The sequence below is a fragment of the Scyliorhinus torazame genome, chromosome 1, assembly GCF_047496885.1.
Source record: "Scyliorhinus torazame isolate Kashiwa2021f chromosome 1, sScyTor2.1, whole genome shotgun sequence".
In the NCBI taxonomy this organism is placed as follows: Eukaryota; Metazoa; Chordata; class Chondrichthyes; order Carcharhiniformes; family Scyliorhinidae; genus Scyliorhinus; species Scyliorhinus torazame.
In genome coordinates this window covers 164,538,180-164,559,677 of record NC_092707.1, presented here as the reverse complement: position 1 = coordinate 164,559,677, position 21,498 = coordinate 164,538,180, and the positions used below count along the sequence as shown (strand labels likewise).

Below are 21,498 nucleotides of genomic sequence, written 5' to 3'. Positions count from 1 at the left end.
TTTATTGCCACGTGTACCGAAGTACAGTGAAAAATATTTTTCTGTGTGCAGCTCAAACAGATCATTTAGTACATGAAAAGTAAATACGTAATATAACCACACAAGGTACACAACGTAAATGCATAGGCACCGCCATCGGGTGAAGCATACAGGAGTGTACTATTAATCAGATCAGTCCTTGAATGGCCTCCTGCACTGTAAATTCTATGATAATCTAGGACAAAGGTTCGGCACAACATCGTGGGCCGAAGGGCCTGTTCTGTGCTGTATTTTTTTCTGTGTTCTATAAGCGGGTTGTTTAGGAGTCTGGTTATAGCGGGGAAGATTTTGATTCTGTTCGTGTGTGTACTCAGACTTTTGTATCTCCTGTCCATTGGAAGAGTGAGTAAGCCGGTGGGAGGGGTCTTTGATTATGCTGCCTGCTTTCCCAAGGCAGCGGGAGGTGTAGATAGAGGCAATGGATGGGAGGTGGGTTTGTGTGATGGACAAGGCAATGCTCACGACTCTTTGGATTTTGCGGTGTGCTGAGCAGTTGCCATACCAGGCTGTGGTGGAGCCAGATAGGATGCTTTCTATGGTGCATCTGTAAAAGTTGGTAAGAGTCAATGTGGACATGCTGCATTTCCTTACTTTCCTGAGGAAGTATAGGCGCTGTTGTGCTTTCTTGGTGGTAGCGTCGACGTGGGTGGACCAGGACAGATTTTTGGAGATGTGCACCCCTAGGAATTTGAAACTGCTAACCATCTCCACCTCGGCCCCGTTGATGCTGACAGGGGTGTGTACAGTACTTTGCTTCCTGAAGTCAATTACCAGCTCTTTAGTTTTGCTGGCATTGAGGGAGAGATTGTTGGCGCTACACCACTCCACTAGGTTCTTCATCTCCCTCCTGTATTCTGACTCATCGTTATTCGAGATCCGGCCCACTAAGGTCGTATGCTGGGACATGTGTACCTGGGAGAAGAAGGAGAACTCCTTCTCCCCTGGGTGGGCACCCCCCCCCCACCCCCCCCAACGATAAGTCTGTGCGTGTCGACAGCGGGATTTCCACCATCGTCTTTTTTATGAATTCCCTGTGTCCCAGTTGGGCGCGTACACTTTCACCAGGACAACGCTGACCTTGATGTGCTGTAACCATCCTCGTCACGGTAAACATCGTCCTCTTACTCAGCAGTATGGCTACCCCCCTGGCCCTCCTCCCACAGCAGGAATGTTAAGTCTGTTTCACCCAGCCCTTCCTTACCCATAGTCAGTCCTTCTCCCCCAGGTGGGTCTCTTGGAGGAAGACTCTCTTGGAGGAAGACTATGTCGACTTTAATACTTTTCAGGTGGGTGAAGATTCTGGATTTTTTCACCTGTGCCGTTAAGCCCCCTGCCTCCTGCGGGATCAACCACACTTAGCTCGTGGACGTGCCCCTGCACTGGATTTTCCTTCAAAATGGCCACCAACTGTGTGTATTCCATGTGAGTGAGACCCTGCACTCTGGGGTTTCCCTTTGTTTAGTACCCTCCAAAGTCGCTGCTTACGGTGTCTTGTATTCCAAGTTGCCACGTGAGACCAGTTGTAGCCAGCCTAATGCCCTTACTATCCTTGTCCCTGTGTTTCCCCTAAGATGCTTTCTTCCCCTGGTTGCCCCCCCCCCCCCTCCCAATCCATTAATGATACGTCCCCCACCCGCTGCCAGCTGCGGACCCTCTCTCGCTCATGCTTCCTAGCGCTAGGTTTCCTGCTAGTGTGGTCGCTCCACTCCCACGTCGGTTACTTATCTACCCGTCGCGCGCTATCTGTTCTCCCTACCTGCTGTTCTCCTCACACTTTTCTGCGCTCTGCTAGAACCCCTGTCCTCAGAACGAAACAATGCAGTCCTTGCAAAATGTCCTTCAAGTTGGTTGAATAAATTAATAAAGTCTCTTTAGGTGCTTTTTTCACCGCTGTCTTTGCTGCCATTTCTCCAGCCTGTTTTCCAGGAAAAATTTGTCCGCTCCTACAGGGGGCATGAGTGTTTCCTGCCCTGGAAGGTGACCCAGAGTTTGGCCGGGTACAGTATCACAAACTTTACACCGTTTTTGTACAGGGCTGCCTTTGCCCTGTTGAACTCTGCATGCCGCTTGGCCTGGTCTGCCCCAATGTCCTGGTAGATGCTGATCCGGTGACCTTCCCACTTAAGTTTTTCATCTGTCTTGCCCAGCACAGGATTCTTTCCCGGTAGCATTATGGCGATTATCGCCCTCGGCTGCTCTTCAGCCTTGGGTCTTGGGCTGAACGACCGGTGGACTCTTTATTTCTGTGGGTTGAGGAAGCTATCCCTTCCCACCAAATTGCCCAGCATTTGGGCCACATAATCTGTGGGATCCCTGCCTCCGATCCCTTCCGGCAGGCCCACTATGCTCAGGTTTTGGCTCCTTGACTGGTTCTCCTGATCTTTTATCTTTCCCCTCAGACCCCACTGCGTCACGATCAACCTTGTTATTTCCTTTTTCGGGGCAGGGATCCGGTTACTCTGGTCTGTTGAAGCCTTTTCTGGCTCCTTTATGGTGCCTCCAATCGCCCCTCCGCCTTGTCCAGAGCCACCTGCATGATCACCAGAGCTTCCACGACCGCCACCCTGACCGCAGCCTGGATACTGGTCTTCGTCTCCTCTCTATGTTCTGTCAGTTCCTTTGCGAGGAACATCTTTCAACCACCCTCTGGTGAGGGGGGGCTCCTTGTGTGGCGGGATGATCCTTCTCGTTCTGGCATGGCTCGAGCTTCAACGCCGGATCAGCCACTTGCTTCTGGCTTTTCCCATTTTTCATCTCTTTGCGGCCTCTGGATAATAATAATAACAATCGCTTATTGTCGCAGATAGGCTTCAATGAAGTTACTGTGAAAAGCCCCTAGTCGCCACATTCCGGCGCCTGTTTGGGGAGGCCGGTATGGTAATTGAACCCACGCTGCTGGTCTTCTGCATTTCAAGCCAGCTATTTAGCCCACTGTGCTAAACCAGCCCCAGTTGCTTTTGCTCAGCATCTCCGTTTGTGTTGATGATTGGGGTGCGTGGGCACTTTTTTCCCTGTAATAGTGGGTATTTCCAATAAAATAGCCTATTTTCGGATTCGTAGGAGGAGACCACTTGATGTGCGACTACTCAGCACATCTCTGTCACCGGAAGTCCGTCTTCAAATGCCTTTTGAAGTTTTGAGGGTTTTAAACGTTAATTTGCCAGCATTTTCCTGCATATAACACACATGAGCTTTGCATCCTGATTTGCATTGGCACAATTAAAGCCATTACTCAAGAAATCATCTTTTTAAAAAATACATTTTTAGAGTACCCAATTCTTTTTTTTATTCCTCCAATTAAGGGGTAATTTAGTGTAGCCAATCCACCTAGCCTGCACATCTTTGGGTTGTAGGTGTGAGACCCACGCCAACACTGGGAGGACATCTTTATACTACTGCTTGGTTCCCGATTTCAGTTTCTTCTTAGTGGTTGGTAACCAGAGGCCCTCGAGCTTTGTACAGAGCTAATCCCAGCACTGCTTTGACCTGCCATGTACTCCTGAGAAGCTCTCTCCAGCAGATTCAGTTGAGAGATCCTGGCCTGTTTGTGTCTCTGGCCCCCTCCTTATTACAAAATAATCCATCTTCAGTTCTTCACATTCCTGTTGCTTGCTTGCTGGCAGCTACAAAATGGAGGGTTCCCTCCTCTGTGATTTCTGCCCTCAGCACTGATTTACAGGGCCTGGCGTCAGTTTATGTGCTGGGCACGTGACCTGCTCTCTGCTGCTTCTGGCGGGAAAACTTCTTAATTTGTATTTAAAGGCCGGTCGTGGCTGGCATTCTTTTTGACTTTGAAACTTTATTTCCCGTACCTGATTCTTCCAAGTTTATGACTTTTTATTACTGAAAATTCAAGCAATTTCAGTTCAACTTGCGCACCCTTACATTTGCACACAAACTTTGTTTTAAATATATTCCCATTTCTTTAGAAATTTAAACAAGTACATCTTATTTACACTTTTCAAAGTCTGTCTTCAGACGAGGTGAAGTAACTTGTCAAGTGCACACAATGTCACCATACTTCTTACTGGTTCCACTGCATTGCACTATCCAAACATCCAAGTCATCCGCTTCTCCAATCTCACCAAAAGCACGTACTTCCGGGTTTCCAGAGAGTGATGACACAAAGTGATGATTGTGTAGGTTTCTTCCACTGTTGTAGTACATGTGTCAGCCGTATTGTCTGGCCACATTTGATCAGTATTCCTCTCTGACAAACCTTTACCTGGTTTTCCCTTCATTCTCCAATAGCTGTTACTGTCGTCAGATACACCCACCCCAGTCACAGACTGCTGACCAGTTCCCAATCAGTACTGCACGTCATGGGAGTGCAAGTGGACGCTGTGCTGCCATTGAACAGCTTAACCACGGGAGCGGCGAGTCACATAGTGTTGATCGGTGGCGAGGTACAAGCCAAGCAGAGTGCAGGGGGGTGAGCACCAGAGCGGAGCTTCACGCTGCGGCCACCACTGTTAGCATCGTGAGCCTGCGAGGCCCACCACCACCCCTTGCGTGTGGTGACACAACCCAACTTTGCCCCGGCCCCTCAAATGCCACAGCCAATCGGGGACTGCCCACAGTGGCATTCTTAAAAGCCGGCCGTGGCTGTTGGCCACTTCTTTCCATGATCAGGAACACTTGCGACCGATCGCTGCGCAACCCGCCCATGGGTCGCGACTGAGTTTGCAAAAAATACTGCAATCGAGTGTGTCCAGTGGCAGTTAATGGCACCCACTGAAGAATCTGTGTCTTTGAAGGAGGAGTGAATTGTGGAGAAAATTGACAGGAAAATGTTATGGGGAGGAATACTAAAATAAGTGGATGTTCTATTTTATTATCTTTCATGCTTACCTGACATTTGAAAAGTAAGTACTGATGAAAGGTCACAGACTTCAAAGGTTTTTAAAAAAATTTAGAAGTACCCAATTCTCTCTCTTCTAATTAAGGGGCAGTTTAACGGGAGCAGTTTAGCGGGGCCAATTCACCTACCCTGCACACCTTTTTTGGTTGTGGAGTGAGAGACCCACACAGACACGGAGAAAATGTTCAAACTCCACTCTGATTGAACCCGGGTCCTTGGCGCCGTGAGGCAGCAGTACTAACCACTGCGCCACCGTGCCGCTCAGACTTGAAAAGTTAGCTGTTTCATTCTTCAGATGCTGCCAAACCTGAGATTCCTTTCAACATTTTCTGCTTGTATTTCAGATTGTCACTGCTTGTATTTCAGATTTTCAGCATCCACAGTATTTTGTTTTTGTTGATATTTGAAAAATGAGTTCCTGTTTCAAATTTTACTGGAAGCCTTACTTGTACCTGCTAGTTAGTTCAGTGTAGTCTTCGAGTGCACATTTTGTTACATGTTGACTGTTTAAGGAAAAGGTTTTTTTTTCCATTTTAGTTCACAAAATTGAAAGTGTCCCAAAGCACAAGGACACAATAGTCAATGCTCGCGATTGCTCTTTTTAACAGAAAGGATGGAAAACTTAGTTGTGTGGCAAGAGGTGTAGAACGGGTGGCAAGAGGTGTAGAACATGTGTCGAGATTTAATGATAAATCTATATTAAATTGTAAGTAAAGACCACCAATGCAAGAGAAAAATATTGGATATTGGAAATCTGAAATAAAAATAGAAAATGCTGGAAATATTCAAGTTGCGCAATATTTTTGGAGAAGCAAACAGTTAATGTGTCAGGTTGGTGATTCTTTGTCAGAACTTGGCCATTTTCTGTTTTTGTGATGTTACTAATAGACAATGATTAGAATATTGTAATTTTGGGTTCCACAGCAATAAGGAGTAGGTTGAGGCAAAATAAATTGTACAAGAAGTTCCTTGATAGTACAGAACTTTAGTATTGTTGAAAAGGGAGATATGCTGCCAATCATAGAATCCCCATGCGCAGAAGAGGGCCATTCAGCCCATTGAGTCTGCACCGACCGTCCGAAAGAGCATCCGATCTAGTCTCCCCCGCCCAATCCCCAGTCTTTAGACTGTGGGACCGGAAAGGACCGACTCCACAGAGTTCTCAGCGCAGACCCAGGCCCTGATGGACAAACTCCTGGACTTCTTCACCTCCGAGCTCCAAAAACGTAGGGAGGAACTGAAGAGAGACCTCCTGGCAGTCGTCGAGACGGCGACGGCCCCATGGGGAAAGCAATAGCCAAGACGGAGCGGTGGCTAGAGGCCCAAGAGTCGACTCAATAGCGAGAGACCTCGAGAAGGCCGTCACAGGCCAAGGGGACAAGGCTGTGGCACAGTCGAGGTGGCAAGCCTGACCAAGACCCAGCAGGGCCAAAGGAAAAAGTTGATGACCAGGAGACCAGGCTGTGAAGCCAGTACTTAAGAATCGTTGGGCTACTGGAATAAACGGATAGGAGGAACCCCCGCATATAGCGGTGATGCTCAGAAAACTGGTCGGCGAGGAAGGCTTCGCCAGATCTCCGGAGGTGGACTGCGCCCACCGGTTTCAACGGCAGCAGCCCAGAGCTGGGTAATCTCCACGGGCGATAATTGTGAAATTCCATAAGTACCAGGACAAAGAGCGGATCCTGAGGTGGGCGAAAGGTGTGAGAGGATGCAAGTGGGAAGAACATTCCATCTACTTGTACCAAGACATTGGGGCAGACCTGGCCAGCGCCGTGCTGAATTTAACGATGTCAAATCCGCATCCGCCCTACAAGAGTAAGGTGCGGTTTGGCACGCTTTACCCTGCCAAGTTATGGGTCATACACCAGGGAAAGACCCTCATTGTTCTGGGAGGCACTGAAGGTGACGTGGGGTGAATTTATAGCCTATAGGGCCCTTGGGTATAAGAAGGAAAGGGGGGGCGGCGACGGACACGCCTCGCCTCACCTCGCCCCCATTGTTCTGGGAGACACTGCAGGTGATATGGGGTGAATTTACAGCCTACAGGGCCCTTGGGGATAAGAAGGAAAGGGGGGGGTGGCGGCGACGGACACACCTCTCCCTCATTGTTCTGGGAGGCACTGAAGGTGATATGGGGTGAATTTATAGCCTATCGGGCCCTTGGGGATAAGAAGGAAAGGGAAACCTAGCAGTGGCTGATCGTCTCCATACTGGAGGTGGATTAGCAGTACTCCACTGCCCCCATCATGGAACTGCTGGTGGAAAGGAAAAAGCTGCAGATGGAATATGACCTGCTCTCCACACGGAAGGCAGTCCACCAGTTCCGCCAGTGACAGCAACGGCAGGATGGTAGCGGACCCAAACGAGGTCAATAAAACCTTTCCGACCTTTTACCGAGGGCTGTACCCCTCCGAGCCCCTGGATGGGGTTTTGGGGATGGAACAGTTCCTTGACCGATTAGGTATACCAGTAGTGGAGGACGACAGGAAATGGGCACTGGAAGCAGCACTCGGGCTGGGCTAAATCATGAAATGCATCACCTCCATGCAATCCGGGAAAGCGCCGGGACTGAATGGGTTCCCAGCAGACTTTTACAAAGAATTCTCTGCTTTGCTGGCCTTGTACTTGCCAGATGTTCAACAACTCCCTGTTGAAGGGGGCCCTGCCGCCCACATTGGCACAGGCCTCGATCTCTGATCCCCAAGAACGACGAATATCCAACCGATCGTACAGACCCATCTTTCTCTTCAAAACTGACGTGGAAATCCTTGCGAAAACACTGGCAAGACGACTGGAGAGTTACTTGCCAGAAATGATCGCGGAAGATCAGACTGGGTTTGTTAAGGGCAGAGAACTAACTGCAAACGGACGCCTGGTGAATGTAATAATGTCACAATCCGAGGAGAGCACACCACCCCCCATCCTCATGCTAGCAATTGAGCCATTGGCGATCAGCGGATTTGTGGACAGTCATTCGGAGAGGGGGCAAAGAGCATAGAGTCTTGTTCCATGCGAATGGCCTGCTCCTCTACATGTCGAGCCCCCTAGCTAGTGTGCAAAAGATAACTGGACTCTTGAGGGAGTTTGGCGCTTTCTCTGATTACGTCCTCAACCTGGGAAAGAGCAATATCTTCCAGTAAACCCTCTCGAGGCAGGAGTGGAGCTGGAAGTACTGCCGTTTTAAAGTAACCCAAACCCAAGTTCAGGTACCTGGGGATCCAAGTGGCCCACACCTGGAATTGGCTCCACAGATGGAACCTCTCCAGCCTGGTGGAGGAGATGAAGAGGGACCTGCCAAGATGGGATTCACTCCCTCTTTCGCTAGCCGAAATGGTACAGACGGTCAAAATGAACGAACTGCCCAGGTTCCTCTTTGTATTCAGATCACTCTCGATCTTCACCCCCAAATCCTTCACCAGGGTCGGCAAGATAATCACGGCCTTCATCTTGTAACCCTAACCCGAGGATATGCAAGGCCATTTTGCAATGAGGGCAGCAGAGGCTGACAGTAGAGGCCTTGTTTGTGGACGACAGATTGGCGACCCTGTGGAACGTGTAAAGAGGCTCCAACTCCCAAAGGGAACCAGCTTAAATATCTGCAGCTGCGTAACTCTCCGCAAGGAGGCAAAAATGTTCCCCCCAATACCCGGGCACACGTCTCTGGATGCAATGAGAGGGTTGGACTGAGGCATCAAATGCAGCGGCATTTATAGACGACTTATAGAAAATGTCAGGACTCGACTGGACGAGACCAGACGTAAGTGGGGGTAGGAAATGGGCATGGCGATAGGGTGGAGGACTCTGAATCGATGCGCAGCACAGACTCCAACTCCTCCACTTCCTGCACCAGGCTAAGCCTGATGCAGCTCAAGATAGTGCACAGAACACACCATACCAAGACGCAGGGTTCTTCCCTGAGGTGGAGGACCAGTGCGAGAGGAGTCAGTGGGGCCCAGCCAACCACACCCACATGTTCTGGTCCTGCCAGACTCAGAATTCTGGATGATCTTCTTCGAGGCAATGACCAAGGTGGTGGAGGTTGAGATGGAGCCACGCCTCTCTGTGGCAGTCTTCGGGGTGTTAGAGCAGCCAGAGCTCTGGACAGGGTAGGGGATGGCGCCTTGGCCCTCGCCTCATTAATCGTCAGACGGGGACCCTGCTAGGGTGGAAGTTAACATCGCCACCCCGGGCCTCGGAATGACTCTCAGACCTGGCCGAATCCCTGAAGCTGGAAAAATAAAATTGAAATGAGGATCCGAGGAGAGATTCCATGGCACATGAAACAAGCCTCTTCACAGACCTGTTTGCAACCGAGGGCGGGTCGGCAAGCTAGCTAGGGGGGGGGGGGGTGTTTGGGGGGGGGGGGGGGGTTGAGGGGTGCCGTGGAGCGGGGCGCTAGCTAGGGTGGGGAGGATCGACTAGAGGGAGGGGAGCTCTCAAAGCAAAAAGAACGGTGAGGAAGGATCACAGACTCCTCCCACGCAGGGAGAAACCATTTTAATGAATGGACCCACCCTCCCTCAAACACCTCCAACTCAAGGGGGGAGCAGGGCCACCCCACCCACCAGCAGAGCGGAGTCTACCAGCAAGCGAGGGGAAAGATCCCAACTATATCTGTATATGTATGGTTAAAGCTGGGTACAACCCCTACTGTGAAGCGGAGTCCCAGCTGAAACCCGTCAAATCACTGTAAAAAGCGAACACGTTAGGATTGGAGCTCCAGTCACGGTTATGGTGACAACGAGGGGCTGAAATCTTGTTGTTTCCATTTTTTGTTATTATTGTTGTTGCGTTGTCTTTTACATATAAAACTCCGTTCCTTGTATCGAGCGCCAAACACTAAAAACATTTTTAAAAGAAAATCTTTGTACTATGGGAGGAAACCAGAGCACCCGGAGGAACCTTTGCAGAAACTGGGAAAAAATGCAACTCCACACAGTTACCCAAGGCCGGAATTGAACCTGGGTCCCTGGCACTGAGGCAAAGTGCTAATCACTTTGCCACTGTGCTGGTGAAGCTTTTTAATGTTGCATTGATCAGGGCAAATGCAAAAATACCAAATTTCAAAGGGAATGACTGTTTATATTGCGTGAAAAAGAGTATTGATTGTTTGGCAAGTGGACTCTGGTGGAGTCATTTCCATGTATTCCCTGGTGTATTCTCCATGCCAACACCCTGATTATTCAGAGTCCACTTGCCAATCAACACCCCTTTCCCAAGCAGTTTAACTTGCTCTTCCCATTGAAATTTAATATCCTTGTGATAATCCTGATGAGCACAAAACAAAAAACTTCGACAGCATACGGGTTTTTCAGCAATACTCAAGAAATTATAAAATGAAGATTCACTAGGACGTTGCTTGGTATGCCGCCATGTAAATATGAAAGGTTCCTTTCGTTGCAGGAATGATGGGGTTAATAGAAAGAAGTGTTTAAAGTTACAAAGAATTAGGACAAAGTATGGCGAAATAGACTGTTTCCAGTGATTTGAGTGGTCTGGGACAAAGAGACATAGATACAAAAAGTAATTCCATGATTTAGAATCATAGAATTTACAGTGACCATTCGGCCCATCGAGCCTCACCGGCCCTTGGAAACAGCACCCTATCTAAGCCCAAGCCTCCACCCTATCCCCGTAACCGAGTAACCCCCACCTAACCTTTTGGACACGAAGGATCAATTTATCATGGCAATCCTGCACATCTTTGGACTGTGGGAAGAAACCAGCGCACCCGAAGGAAACCCACAGAGGCATGGGGAGGAGGTGCAAACTCCACACACTCACCTGAGGTTGGAATCAAACACGGGCCCCTGGAGCTGTGAGGCAGCAGTGCTAACCACTATGCCACCCTGCCGCCGCATTTAGGATGGAGAGTTGGAGAAACTTGGTTTCACACAGACCTGCACTATCAGAGTGGATTATTAAAATAGGTGATGCGGAATAGATTAGGAGGACTGGTTGGACTTTATTGTTTCTGTCTTGAAATTTCTACATAATTTTATACGGCAGTCTGATGAATGGCTAACTTTCTAAACTCTATGCACTTAAAGACCAAATGAATTCATTGAAAACTGTAGTTCAATGTCTGAAGTAACTTTTTTTTCCAATTACAGCACTTTCTTGTACCTTAAATTCCTTGTTGTGTGGGCACTGGTGTTGCTGGCAGATTTTGTCCTTGAATTCCGCTTTGAATATCTTTGGCCTTTCTGGCTCTTCATCAGGAGTGTTTATGATTCCTTCAGATACCAGGGTCTGGTAAGTTGGTTAAAACTTCTGTTTGCAAAATGTGATATGCTTAATCACACCGCTACTATATTAGTTAAAAACATAATTTGATTTAAATGCTCATATTTTTATGTTTATTGAATTGTACAATTTTAAAGAGGTTGCAGGATCAGAGAGACTTGCAGAGGTTGTAGCTATAAAGGTCTTTGAAGGCAACATGAAACATTGAGAAAGCTGTTAAAAAACAACCTAAGTGTAGAGTGCAAAACCAGGAAGTTATGGTAAACCTTAATAAGAGTAGTTAACCCCCCCAGCTGGAGTATACTGGCCGACATTAGGGTCACACTTCAGGAAGCATTCATAGTTTGAAAGAGTGTACAGAGAAGATCTACCACTGTTGGGTGGAGAAACTAGGGTTATTATCTTTAAAACACCAATGTATAAGTGGAGATTTGACATAGGTGTTGAAAATCTTGAAGAGCTTTGGTCGGGTAAATACAGAGAAACTCTGTCCAGTGGCAGAAGAATTAGTAATCTGATGACCCAGATGAAGATGATCGGAAAACGAACCAGAGGTGGTTGACATAAGGAAAACAAATATACAGTGTAACATGGTCTGGAATGCACTGTCTAAAAATAGGTGGTTGAAGAAGATTAATTTGTACATTTTAAAAGGGAATTGGATAAGTACTTGAAAAAGATGGATTTACAGGGCTATGCTGAAAGAGCAGAGGAGGATGACCTATTATGTGCCTCTTAAAAAGCCAGGATTTGTGTAATGCACCAAAAAGGGTTCCTCCCATGCTGTATCATTCTATGATTCGAAATTCAAATGCATTTTTTCTTAAACAAAATGGAACACGTTTTCCTCAAATCTTTTAAAAATCTTACTTGCCAGAAATCTTTATAGCTTAATATTGTTATAGGCCAGGGTTTAGAGAACCCCAAAGTGTATCATGCAGTTAACCTGACCCACAACCTTTAATAGATTGTGGTATGGGGAGCACACGGCCCACTCTACAGGTGTGGTACAGCAGACATGGAAAAGTATTTTTTAAAGCAAAACTATGTTTATTCTATGAACTCAAGTTAACCTTTTTACAACATACAGTGAACATCTTGGCAACCATCAATTCAAATACAACCCACAAAGAATACAACACTAAGTAATTCTTACTTTCCTTTTAACATCCATAAGACTTAAAAACACCTTTTAACAGAAAGACATCAGGCTTAACTTCACTACTGAGAACAGTTACCACGTTGAAATCAGCAAATGGACACTCATAAGCTTGCAGAGATTCACACACACATCCTGCTTTAATTGCAGCTTCTCCAAAACTAAAATGAAAGCAAACCCATCCTGCAGCAAAAGCCTAAAGCGAAAATAAAAAGCTGACAGACAGCCCAGCTCCACCAACTCTCTGACATCACTACAGTAGTACACACCCATTTCTTAAAGGTACTCTTACTACAGATATTTATATACATACCCATTTATAAACACCCATTTCTTAAAGGTACTCTCACATGACACCTCCCCCCCCCCCCCCCCCGCCAAGAAAAAAAGACCTATCAACTTCAAGATGGTTTCATTTTTCACCTTTTCATTATCCTTTAAGAAATGCACACAGTAAATATACTTTTTTGTTTTAAAAAAAACATCACACGCAAACAGGTTTAATAATATAGTCCATTTTTTTTTTTTCATCTTCCAACTGGAATCCTTCTCGATTGACAGTCTCTTTGAACAAGAAGGTTTTGCATGATCCGTCCATGTCTCTATGCCTCGGGATTTCTCTTTAAAGTCAGATACTTTAGTTCAATCTGATCAGAGTCCCTTGTAATTCTCCAACACAGGAGCATTGGTTATCACAGCTTTCAGGCAGTCAAATGCCTGTTGTAAGTCCGCTGTCCACTGAAATTTTCGACGTTTCTTCAGCAAGTCTATCAGTGGAGCAACCACGCTACAAAATGTTTTCATAAATGTTCGATCAAATCCACTCATGCCAAAAAAATCACATTATTTCCCTTCGCCTTGAGGGTATCGGAAACTCCTCAATAACTGTTGGTTTCACATCCCATGTGACCATTCGACCCTTTCCGATTGTATGGCCAAGGAAAGCGACTTGGGCTTTTCCAAATTCACTTTTGGCTACGTTTATTACCAGATCGTCGATGTATCCCGCACAATTGGGTAATCCTGAAACAACTTTGTTAGTTAACCGTTGAAATATGGCTGGGGTGTTTTTCATGTCAAATGGCATAACTTTGAATTGGTATATCCCATCTGGAGTCACAAAAGCTGAAATCTCCTTCGCCCCTTCAGATAAAGGAACCTGCCAGTAACCTTTGAGTAAATACAATTTGGAAATAGAAGCTGATTTTCCCACTTCCTCAATGCAATCCTCCAAACATGGGTTAGGATAAGTGTCCGTTCTTGTAACTGCATTAACCTTTCTATAGTCCACACACAACCGTTGGGTACCGTCCGGTTTAGGTACCATCACTATGGGTGAGCTCCATTGGCTGCAACCCACTTCAATTATGCCATTTTTAAGCATACTCCCAATCTCTTGTCAAACTGTGCCAATTTTAAAGGGTTAAGTCTGTACAGATGTTGTTTGATTGAAACAACATTTCCCACATCTACATCATGTATAGCCATTTTAGCACTTCCCAATTTATCTCTACAAACTTGCCCATGTGATAGCAATAACTCTTTCAAGTCAGTTCGTTTTTCCTCTGGAAGGTAACTCAACAATTTATCCCAATTTTTAAGAACATCCTCGTTTTCCAAATTAATTTGAGGTATGTCAAATTCAATGTCAAAAGGATTTGGTTCGTCACTTTGAGTTAGTATCATTAAAACCTCCTCCTTTTTCTCTCATTAAAACCTCCTTTTTCTCTCCTTCCCTTTCAAAGTACCTTTTAAGCCTATTCACATGACACACTCGGTGAGTTTTCCTTCTATCTGGCGTTTTTACCACATAATTCACCTCACTTAATTTCCTTTTAATCTGATAAGGTCCACAAAACCTTGCTTTTAAAGGTTCATCTACCACTGGTAACAATACTAAAACTTTATCTCCACTGGCAAAACTACGAACTTTGGATTTCTTGGCCGCTACTTGTTTCATCACATTTTGTGCAACTTTTAAATGTTGTCCAGCCAATTCACCTGCTCTATTTAATCGTTCCCTAAAATTTGACACGTAATCCAATAATGAAATTTCCGATTTCTCCCTCACCAATTTTTCCTTAATCAATTTAAGTAATCCTCTTAACTTATTGACCAAAAATTACTTCAAAAGGACTGAATTTGGTTGACTCATTAGGTGCATCCCTAATTGCAAACAGTACGAATGGAATTCCTTTATCCCAATCCTCTGGATAATCTTGACAATAAGCCCTCAACATTGTTTTTAATGTCTAATGCCACCTTTCTAACGCTCCCTGTGATTCTGGATGGTATGCAGTTGATTTAAATTGTTTTATTCCTAAACTATCCATAATTTCTTTGAATAACCTTGAGGTAAAATTTGATCCTTGATCCGATTGTATATCTGTGGGTAGTCCATATCTAGTAAATAATTTAAGTAACTCCTCCACAATCTTTTTAGCTGTAATATTACGTACTGGAATGGCCCCTGGAAACCTAGTAGACACATCCATTATAGTCAAAAGATATTGATTCCCACTTTTCGTTTTAGGAATCGGTCCTACGCAATCAATTAGGACCCTTGTAAAAGGTTCCTCAAATGCTGGAATGGGTATTTAGGGTGCTGGTTTTATCACTGCTTGGGGTTTCCCTATCACTTGACATGTGTGACATGATTGATAAAATTTTACAACATCTTTATGCAGTCCAGGCCAATAAAAATATTTCTGTATTTTAGCTTGAGTTATCGTTATTCCCAAATGACCTCACACTGGTACCTCGTGTGCAACTCGCAACACCTCCTTTCTGTACCCTACCGGCAATACTACTTGATGAAAGTCTGCCCACTTTTCATCCGCCTGCATATGTAAAGGTCTCCATTTTCTCATCAAGACATCACTTTTACGGTAATAACACTCTGGTATACACTCAGATTCCTCTTCCGTATATGCTTTCTGATACATCCATTTTATTTCTATATCTTTTTGTTGTAACTCCCCCAATGTTCCTGAACTAAAAATATCCAGCACGGTAGCATTGTGGATAGCACAATTGCTTCACAGCTCCAGGGTCCCAGGTTCGATTCCGGCTTGGGTCACTGTCTGTGCGGAGTCTGCACATCCTCCCCGTGTGTGCGTGGGTTTCCTCCGGGTGCTCCGGTTTCCTCCCACAATCCAAAGATGTGCACGTTAAGTGGATTGGCCATGATAAATTGCCCTTCGTGTCCAGGATTGCCCTTGGTGTTGGGTGGGGTTGCTGGGTTGTGGGGTGGGGTGGAGGTGTTGACCTTGGGTCGGGTGCTCTTTCCAGGAGTCGGTGCAGACTCAATGGGCCGAGTGGCCTCCTTCTGCACTGTAAATTCTATGAATCCTCCATCTGATCAAAAATAGTTTCTGATAATTGCACTTCAATTTCACTCTTTGATTTCATCTCTTGTCTTAACCTGTGACTTTGCGACCTTGTTACTACACAATCCGGAAAAATCCCAGGATATTCGTCCTTCAACGCCTGATTTTCCACTGGCTTATCAACCGCAGTAGGCATCACTCCCACCTGCGATCCAGCTATATCATTACCCAAGATAAACTGTATTCCTGGACAAGATAGTTTCTCTATTACTCCTACTACCACTTCACCACTCTTCACTCAACTTTCCAACCTTACCTTATATAATGGAACACTGCTCCTCTGGCCCTGAATTCCACATATTACCACCTTTTCTGGCAATATTCTTCCCAAACTACATAACTCCTCATCTCTTAAGCATTAAAGATTGACTAGCTCCCATTTCTATTAAAATTGTGACTTCTTTACCTGCTCCTCCTGATACACATGAGTAAACTTTACCCACACAAGTAAATTCTTTAAAGACATCTGGCACCTTCTTATCAATCACCTCTTGATCAGGCTGTACAATCTTTTGCACCTCCTTCGCTTCGCTCGGGCTTTCGTTTACCACTTTCACAAACCCCACTGTCTTATCCTGTTTTACCACATCAGCCTTCCCATTGCTTTTCTTCAACCACCAACACTGTGAACTTACATGGCCTAGTTTATTACAGTGAAAACATTTGAAACTTTTCATGTCTCTTCCACCCTCCTGGATTTCTTTTTAAATCTGAGGTACACTCTCCTTATTATCTCTCATCAGATCTCCTTTACCTTTACCACTTGAGTATTTCTCATGTCCCCAGTTTCTATCCCTCACAGGCTGAAACTGATGTTGAAAATCAAGCTTTGATTCATGAACTAATTCATAATCATCTGCCATTTCTGCTGCTAATCTCGCAGTTTTAACCCTCTGCTCTTCCACATGAGTTCTCACTACATCAGGAATTGAATTTTTAAACTCCTCCAAAGATATAATTTCTCTGAGAGCTTCATACGTTTGGTCTATTTTCAGAGCCCGTATCCACCTGTCAAAATTTCTCTGTTTGAGCCTTTGAAACTCCATGTACGTTTGACCAAATCCTTTCCGTAAATTTCTAAACCTTTGTCTGTAAGCTTCAGGCACTACTTCATGATCAAATCCTAAGATGGATTTTTTCACCACCTCATATGTCCCAGATACCTCCTCCGGTAGTGATGCAAACACTTCACTCACCCTACCTATCAACTTTGTTTGAATCAGTAATACCCCCATGTCCAGTGGCCATTTCATTTGTTTAGCTACCTTCTCAAATGAAATCAAAAAGGCTTCTACCTTTGTCTCGTCAGACCTTGGCAATGCTTGGACATATTTAAATAGATCCCCACCAAGCCTTCGCCTTTGACGCTCTTTCTCACTATCCTCATCACTATCATCCAACTGTACGTTTCCCTTTACGTCTGCCAATTTTAACTGACTGTCCTGTTTCATGGCCATTTTCTGAAGTTCAAACTCTCGCTCTTTATCTTTTTCCCTGATCTGTATCTCCCTTTCTCTTTCTTTTTGTTCTGCTAGGGCTATTCTTTTCTTTTTCCCCCTCTCTCTTTTTCTTTTTCCGCTCTCTCTTTCTTTTTCCTCTCTTTCGTATTCAAGCTGCTTTAATTCTTTCTCATGTTCCGTTTGTTTAATTTATAACTGAATTTTTGCCATTTCCAATGAGGCAAACTGTATCTCAGGCAACTTTAAATGCTTAGCCACTGCCTTAATTACCTCACCTTTTCACGTTTTGTCAGGTAATGTTAACTGCAATGTTTCTGCCAAATCCAACCATCTGCTTTTAGTTTCTGTAAGGTACTGCGTGTGACTGTCTCCACTCCCAAAAACTTCAGAGCCTCTGAAAGAGGCATTGTCCACAACACACTCCCAACCTAAACTGGAATACCACACCTGAAAAACAACCACAATATGCTCACCCCTCACTGTCTTTAAGTTCACTAAGCCAATCCAATAGATAGACATTTATCCCCCTCGAGCCCCCAATTTGTTACGGGCCAGGGTTTAGAGAACCCCAAAGTGTATCATGCAGTTCACCTGACCCACAACTTTTAATAGATTTGGTAATGGGAGCACACGGCCCACTCTACAGAGGTGGTACAGCAGAAATGGAAAAATATTTTTTAAAGCAAAACAATGTTTATTCTATGAGCTCAAGTTAATCTTTTTACAGCATAGTGAACATCTTGGCAACCGTCAATTCAAATACAACCCCCAAGGAATACAACACTTTCCTTTTAACATCCATAAGACTTAAAAACACCTTTTAACAGAAAGACATCAGGCTTAACTTCACTACTGAGAACAGTTACCACGTTGAAATCAGCAAATGGACACTCATAAGCTTGCAGAGATTCACACACACATCCTGCTTTAATTGCAGCTTCTCCAAAACTAAAATGAAACCAAACCCATCCTGCAGCAAAAGCCTAAAGCGGAAGTAAAAAGCTGACAGACAGCCCAGCTCCACCCACTCTCTGACATCACTACAGTAGTACACATTTCTTAAAGGTACTCTCACTACAGATATGTATATACATACCCATTTATAAACACCCATTTCTTAAAGGTACTCTCACATGACAATATTTTAATTTTTAAACTTCATTGTTATGTCTAAAGTAAGCATAAAATATCTACACAACCAAAGTAGACTCAATGTTCCCAACTCCATTCTGCATGTTACAGAAGCACTAATTTCTCCCCTCACCACCCTTTTGGAAACAGAAGTGTGTTCATTTGTTCCCGCCTTTAGAGGCAATAGCATATTTCCCAAGTCCTCTGTTTTGGTGTGATCCAATTTTTTACTAATAATTCTGCAGCAAACTTGAGATAGTACTAAAAATGTTAGTTTATTGACACAGACTCATAACGTGGGAAGAGAGTCGCCGCATCACCTCTACGCTCAGACAGTAAAGGGAGGGATAGAAAAAAGGAGAATTTACAGTGCAAAGACCACAGAGGAAATAACTATTGGTTCACGAGGATTGCAGAGTTCAGAATCTAATTCCCTTGAGGTATTCCTTCACTGAGGTCGATGGATTGAAAATCAGTGCTATTGTCGATGGGGGGAGGGGGGGTCAACAGACATACATTCAGCTATTTTAAAGATCTTTGTTCAGCTTTTCAATTTTTAGAAATAGCCATTAGGATATTTATATATGTTTTATAAAAATATACAATGTGAGGTGTTAATCCCTCATATACATTAATGATGTATTAAAGCCAATTGTAAGCTTGTTACATTTTTGTATGGCACGGAAATATGCACAATGGTAGAAGAATGGCCATTGATATGAGTTTGTCAACCGGAACACTCCCATTCCTTTTCCAATACCATTATAAACTTTGTCTATTGTGCCTCAATAGCCATTTGTTGTAAAAGTATTCTTCTATTGATAAATGCTCTGTCTGTGTGCACTTTTTACTGACAACTTGTTGGCTAACACTATAACAATTGAATTCAGACATGTTGACGTCTTAAGGTTTTGGGTAAAACAAGGCCCAAATGACCCACCTCCCTCTCCCTGCCCAAACCATGCACAGCTTGGGTGCTAATGTTCCTCCATGGAGAACACCATTTGGTGGAAGCAACAGCATTGAATATTCTGCTCAAGTTGGTTGAATCCTGAGGGAACATCCAAACACACAAATTGAAGAGGCCATTTGGGGCGGCATAGTGGCACAGTGATTAGCATTGTTGCCTCCAAGTTTGATTCCGGCCGTGGGTGACTGTCTATGTGGAGTTTGTACATTCACCGTTTCCTCCCATAGTCCAAAGATGTGCCGGGTAGGTGGATTGGCCATGCTAAATTGCCCTTTAGTGCCCAGAAGGTTTGGCAGAGTTACTTGAATAGAGCAGGTATGTGGACTCAAGTAGGGTGTTCTTTCAGAAGGTAGATTCTGTCTCAAGAGCCCAAATGTCCACCTTCTGCACTATACGGATTCTGTGAGTCTTCTATGATTTGGCCCTCAAGTTTGTTCTGCCATTCATAATATCATGGCTAGTCTGGTTGTGGCATCAACTCCACATTCCCATCTAACCCCGAACACCTTTAATTCTTTTTTAGTCAAAAATATCTATCTGTGCCTTTAAAAATATTAAATGCTACCACCTCTAGCCTTCTGGGTAAAAGAGTTCCAAAGACTCTGAACACCGAGAAAAAAATTATAATTTCCATCTTCAATAAGAGATTATTTTTAAATTGTGTCCCGAGTTCTATATCCCCCACAAGGGGGAACATCCTTCCAGCATCCATCCTGTCTAGTCCTCTCAGAATTGAATCTGTTTTAAAAAGATTATCTCTCAATCATTTAAAGGCCGATGGATGCAGGTCCAGCCTCTCCATTCTTTCTCATCAGATAACAACTACCAGCCATCCCCACCCCCACCCATGTACACACACCGGCCCATCCCAAGTATCAGTCGAGTGAAGTTTCTCTGAACACCATATCCTTTCATTACATGATGAGGCAAGAACTGTATACAGTGCTCCAAATGTGTTCTCACCCATATCTGTAGAGCTGTTGCAAAACATCCTGACTGTTATATTCCATCTCCCTTGCAGTAAACAACAGTATACCATTTGCCTTCCTAATCACTTGCTGTAGTGCATACAAACCTTTCCTTATTTATGTACCAGTGCACCTGGATTCCTCTGTACATCCAAGTTCTGCAGTCTCTCTGCATTTAAATAATATGCTGGTTTTCTGTTCTTCCTATCAAAGTGGTATTTTTATTTTCCCACATTATACTCCATCTGCCAAATTTGTGCCTATTTACTTAACCTGTCTATATCCCTTATGTCCCCTTCACAAATTACTCTTTGTGTCCTTAACAAATTTAGCAACCATACATTTGGTCCCTTCATCCAAGTCATTAATATAATTTGTAGGAGGTTAGGGCCCCAACACTGAGCCCTGTGGCACTCCACTTGACATATTGTGCCAACCTGAAAATGATCCATTTATGCCTTTTTCTTGTTAGTTAACCAATCCTTGATCCATACCCACTAAATCATTAAATCCTATTTTGCAGCGGAATATTTGATGTGGCACCTTGTCAATGCTTTCTGCAAATCTAAGCACATCCACAAGTTCCCCTTGATCCATGTTGCTTCGTACTTCCTCAAAAAAATACTAATAAATTAGTCAAACATGATTTCCCCTTCACAAAATGTGTTAACTGTGCCTGATTGCAATGCGTTTTCTAAGTGCACCGCTATAACCTCCTTAATAATAGATTTTAGATTTTCCCCATGACAAGTGTTAAGCTAGCAGGTCTGTAGATTCTTGCTTTCTGTCTCCCAACTTTCTTGAATACGAGATTTACATTCACTTATTTCACGATCTGATGGGACCTTTTCAGAACCTAGGGAATTCTGGGAAATTAAAACCAATGCAGCTACTATTTCGGCAGCCACTTGTTTTAGACTCTAGAATGAAATCCATCAGGACATGAGGTCTTGTCAGTTTTTTTCAAAATAAATTTAGAATACTTAATTATTTATTTTTTCCAATTGAGGGGCAATTTAGAGCAGCCAATTCACCTCCACTCATAAATCTTTGGGTTATGGGGTGAGACCCATGCAAATACTGGGAAAATGTGAAAACTCCCCACGGACAGTGACCCGGGGCCAAGATCGAACCCGGGTCCTCAGTGTCATGAGGCAGCAGTGCTAACCACTGTGCCACTGCCGCTCTTTGTCAGTGTTTAATTTTTAAAAAAAAATTTACAGTACCCAATTCATTTTTTCCAATTAAGGGCCAATTTAGCGTGTTCAATCA

At 44.4% G+C, this 21,498-nt stretch overlaps 1 protein-coding gene across 2 annotated transcripts in view; it reads left to right on the top strand.

Annotated features, from left to right (window-relative positions):
* Positions 1-21,498, top strand: part of maco1b (macoilin 1b) — a 176,731-nt gene that overhangs the window by 72,293 nt on the left and 82,940 nt on the right. For both annotated transcript variants that reach the window (XM_072501100.1, XM_072501099.1), the window contains one exon: positions 11,017-11,158. In XM_072501100.1, coding sequence (XP_072357201.1) covers positions 11,017-11,158 — 142 coding nt within the window. The remainder of the gene's footprint in view (positions 1-11,016; positions 11,159-21,498) is intronic.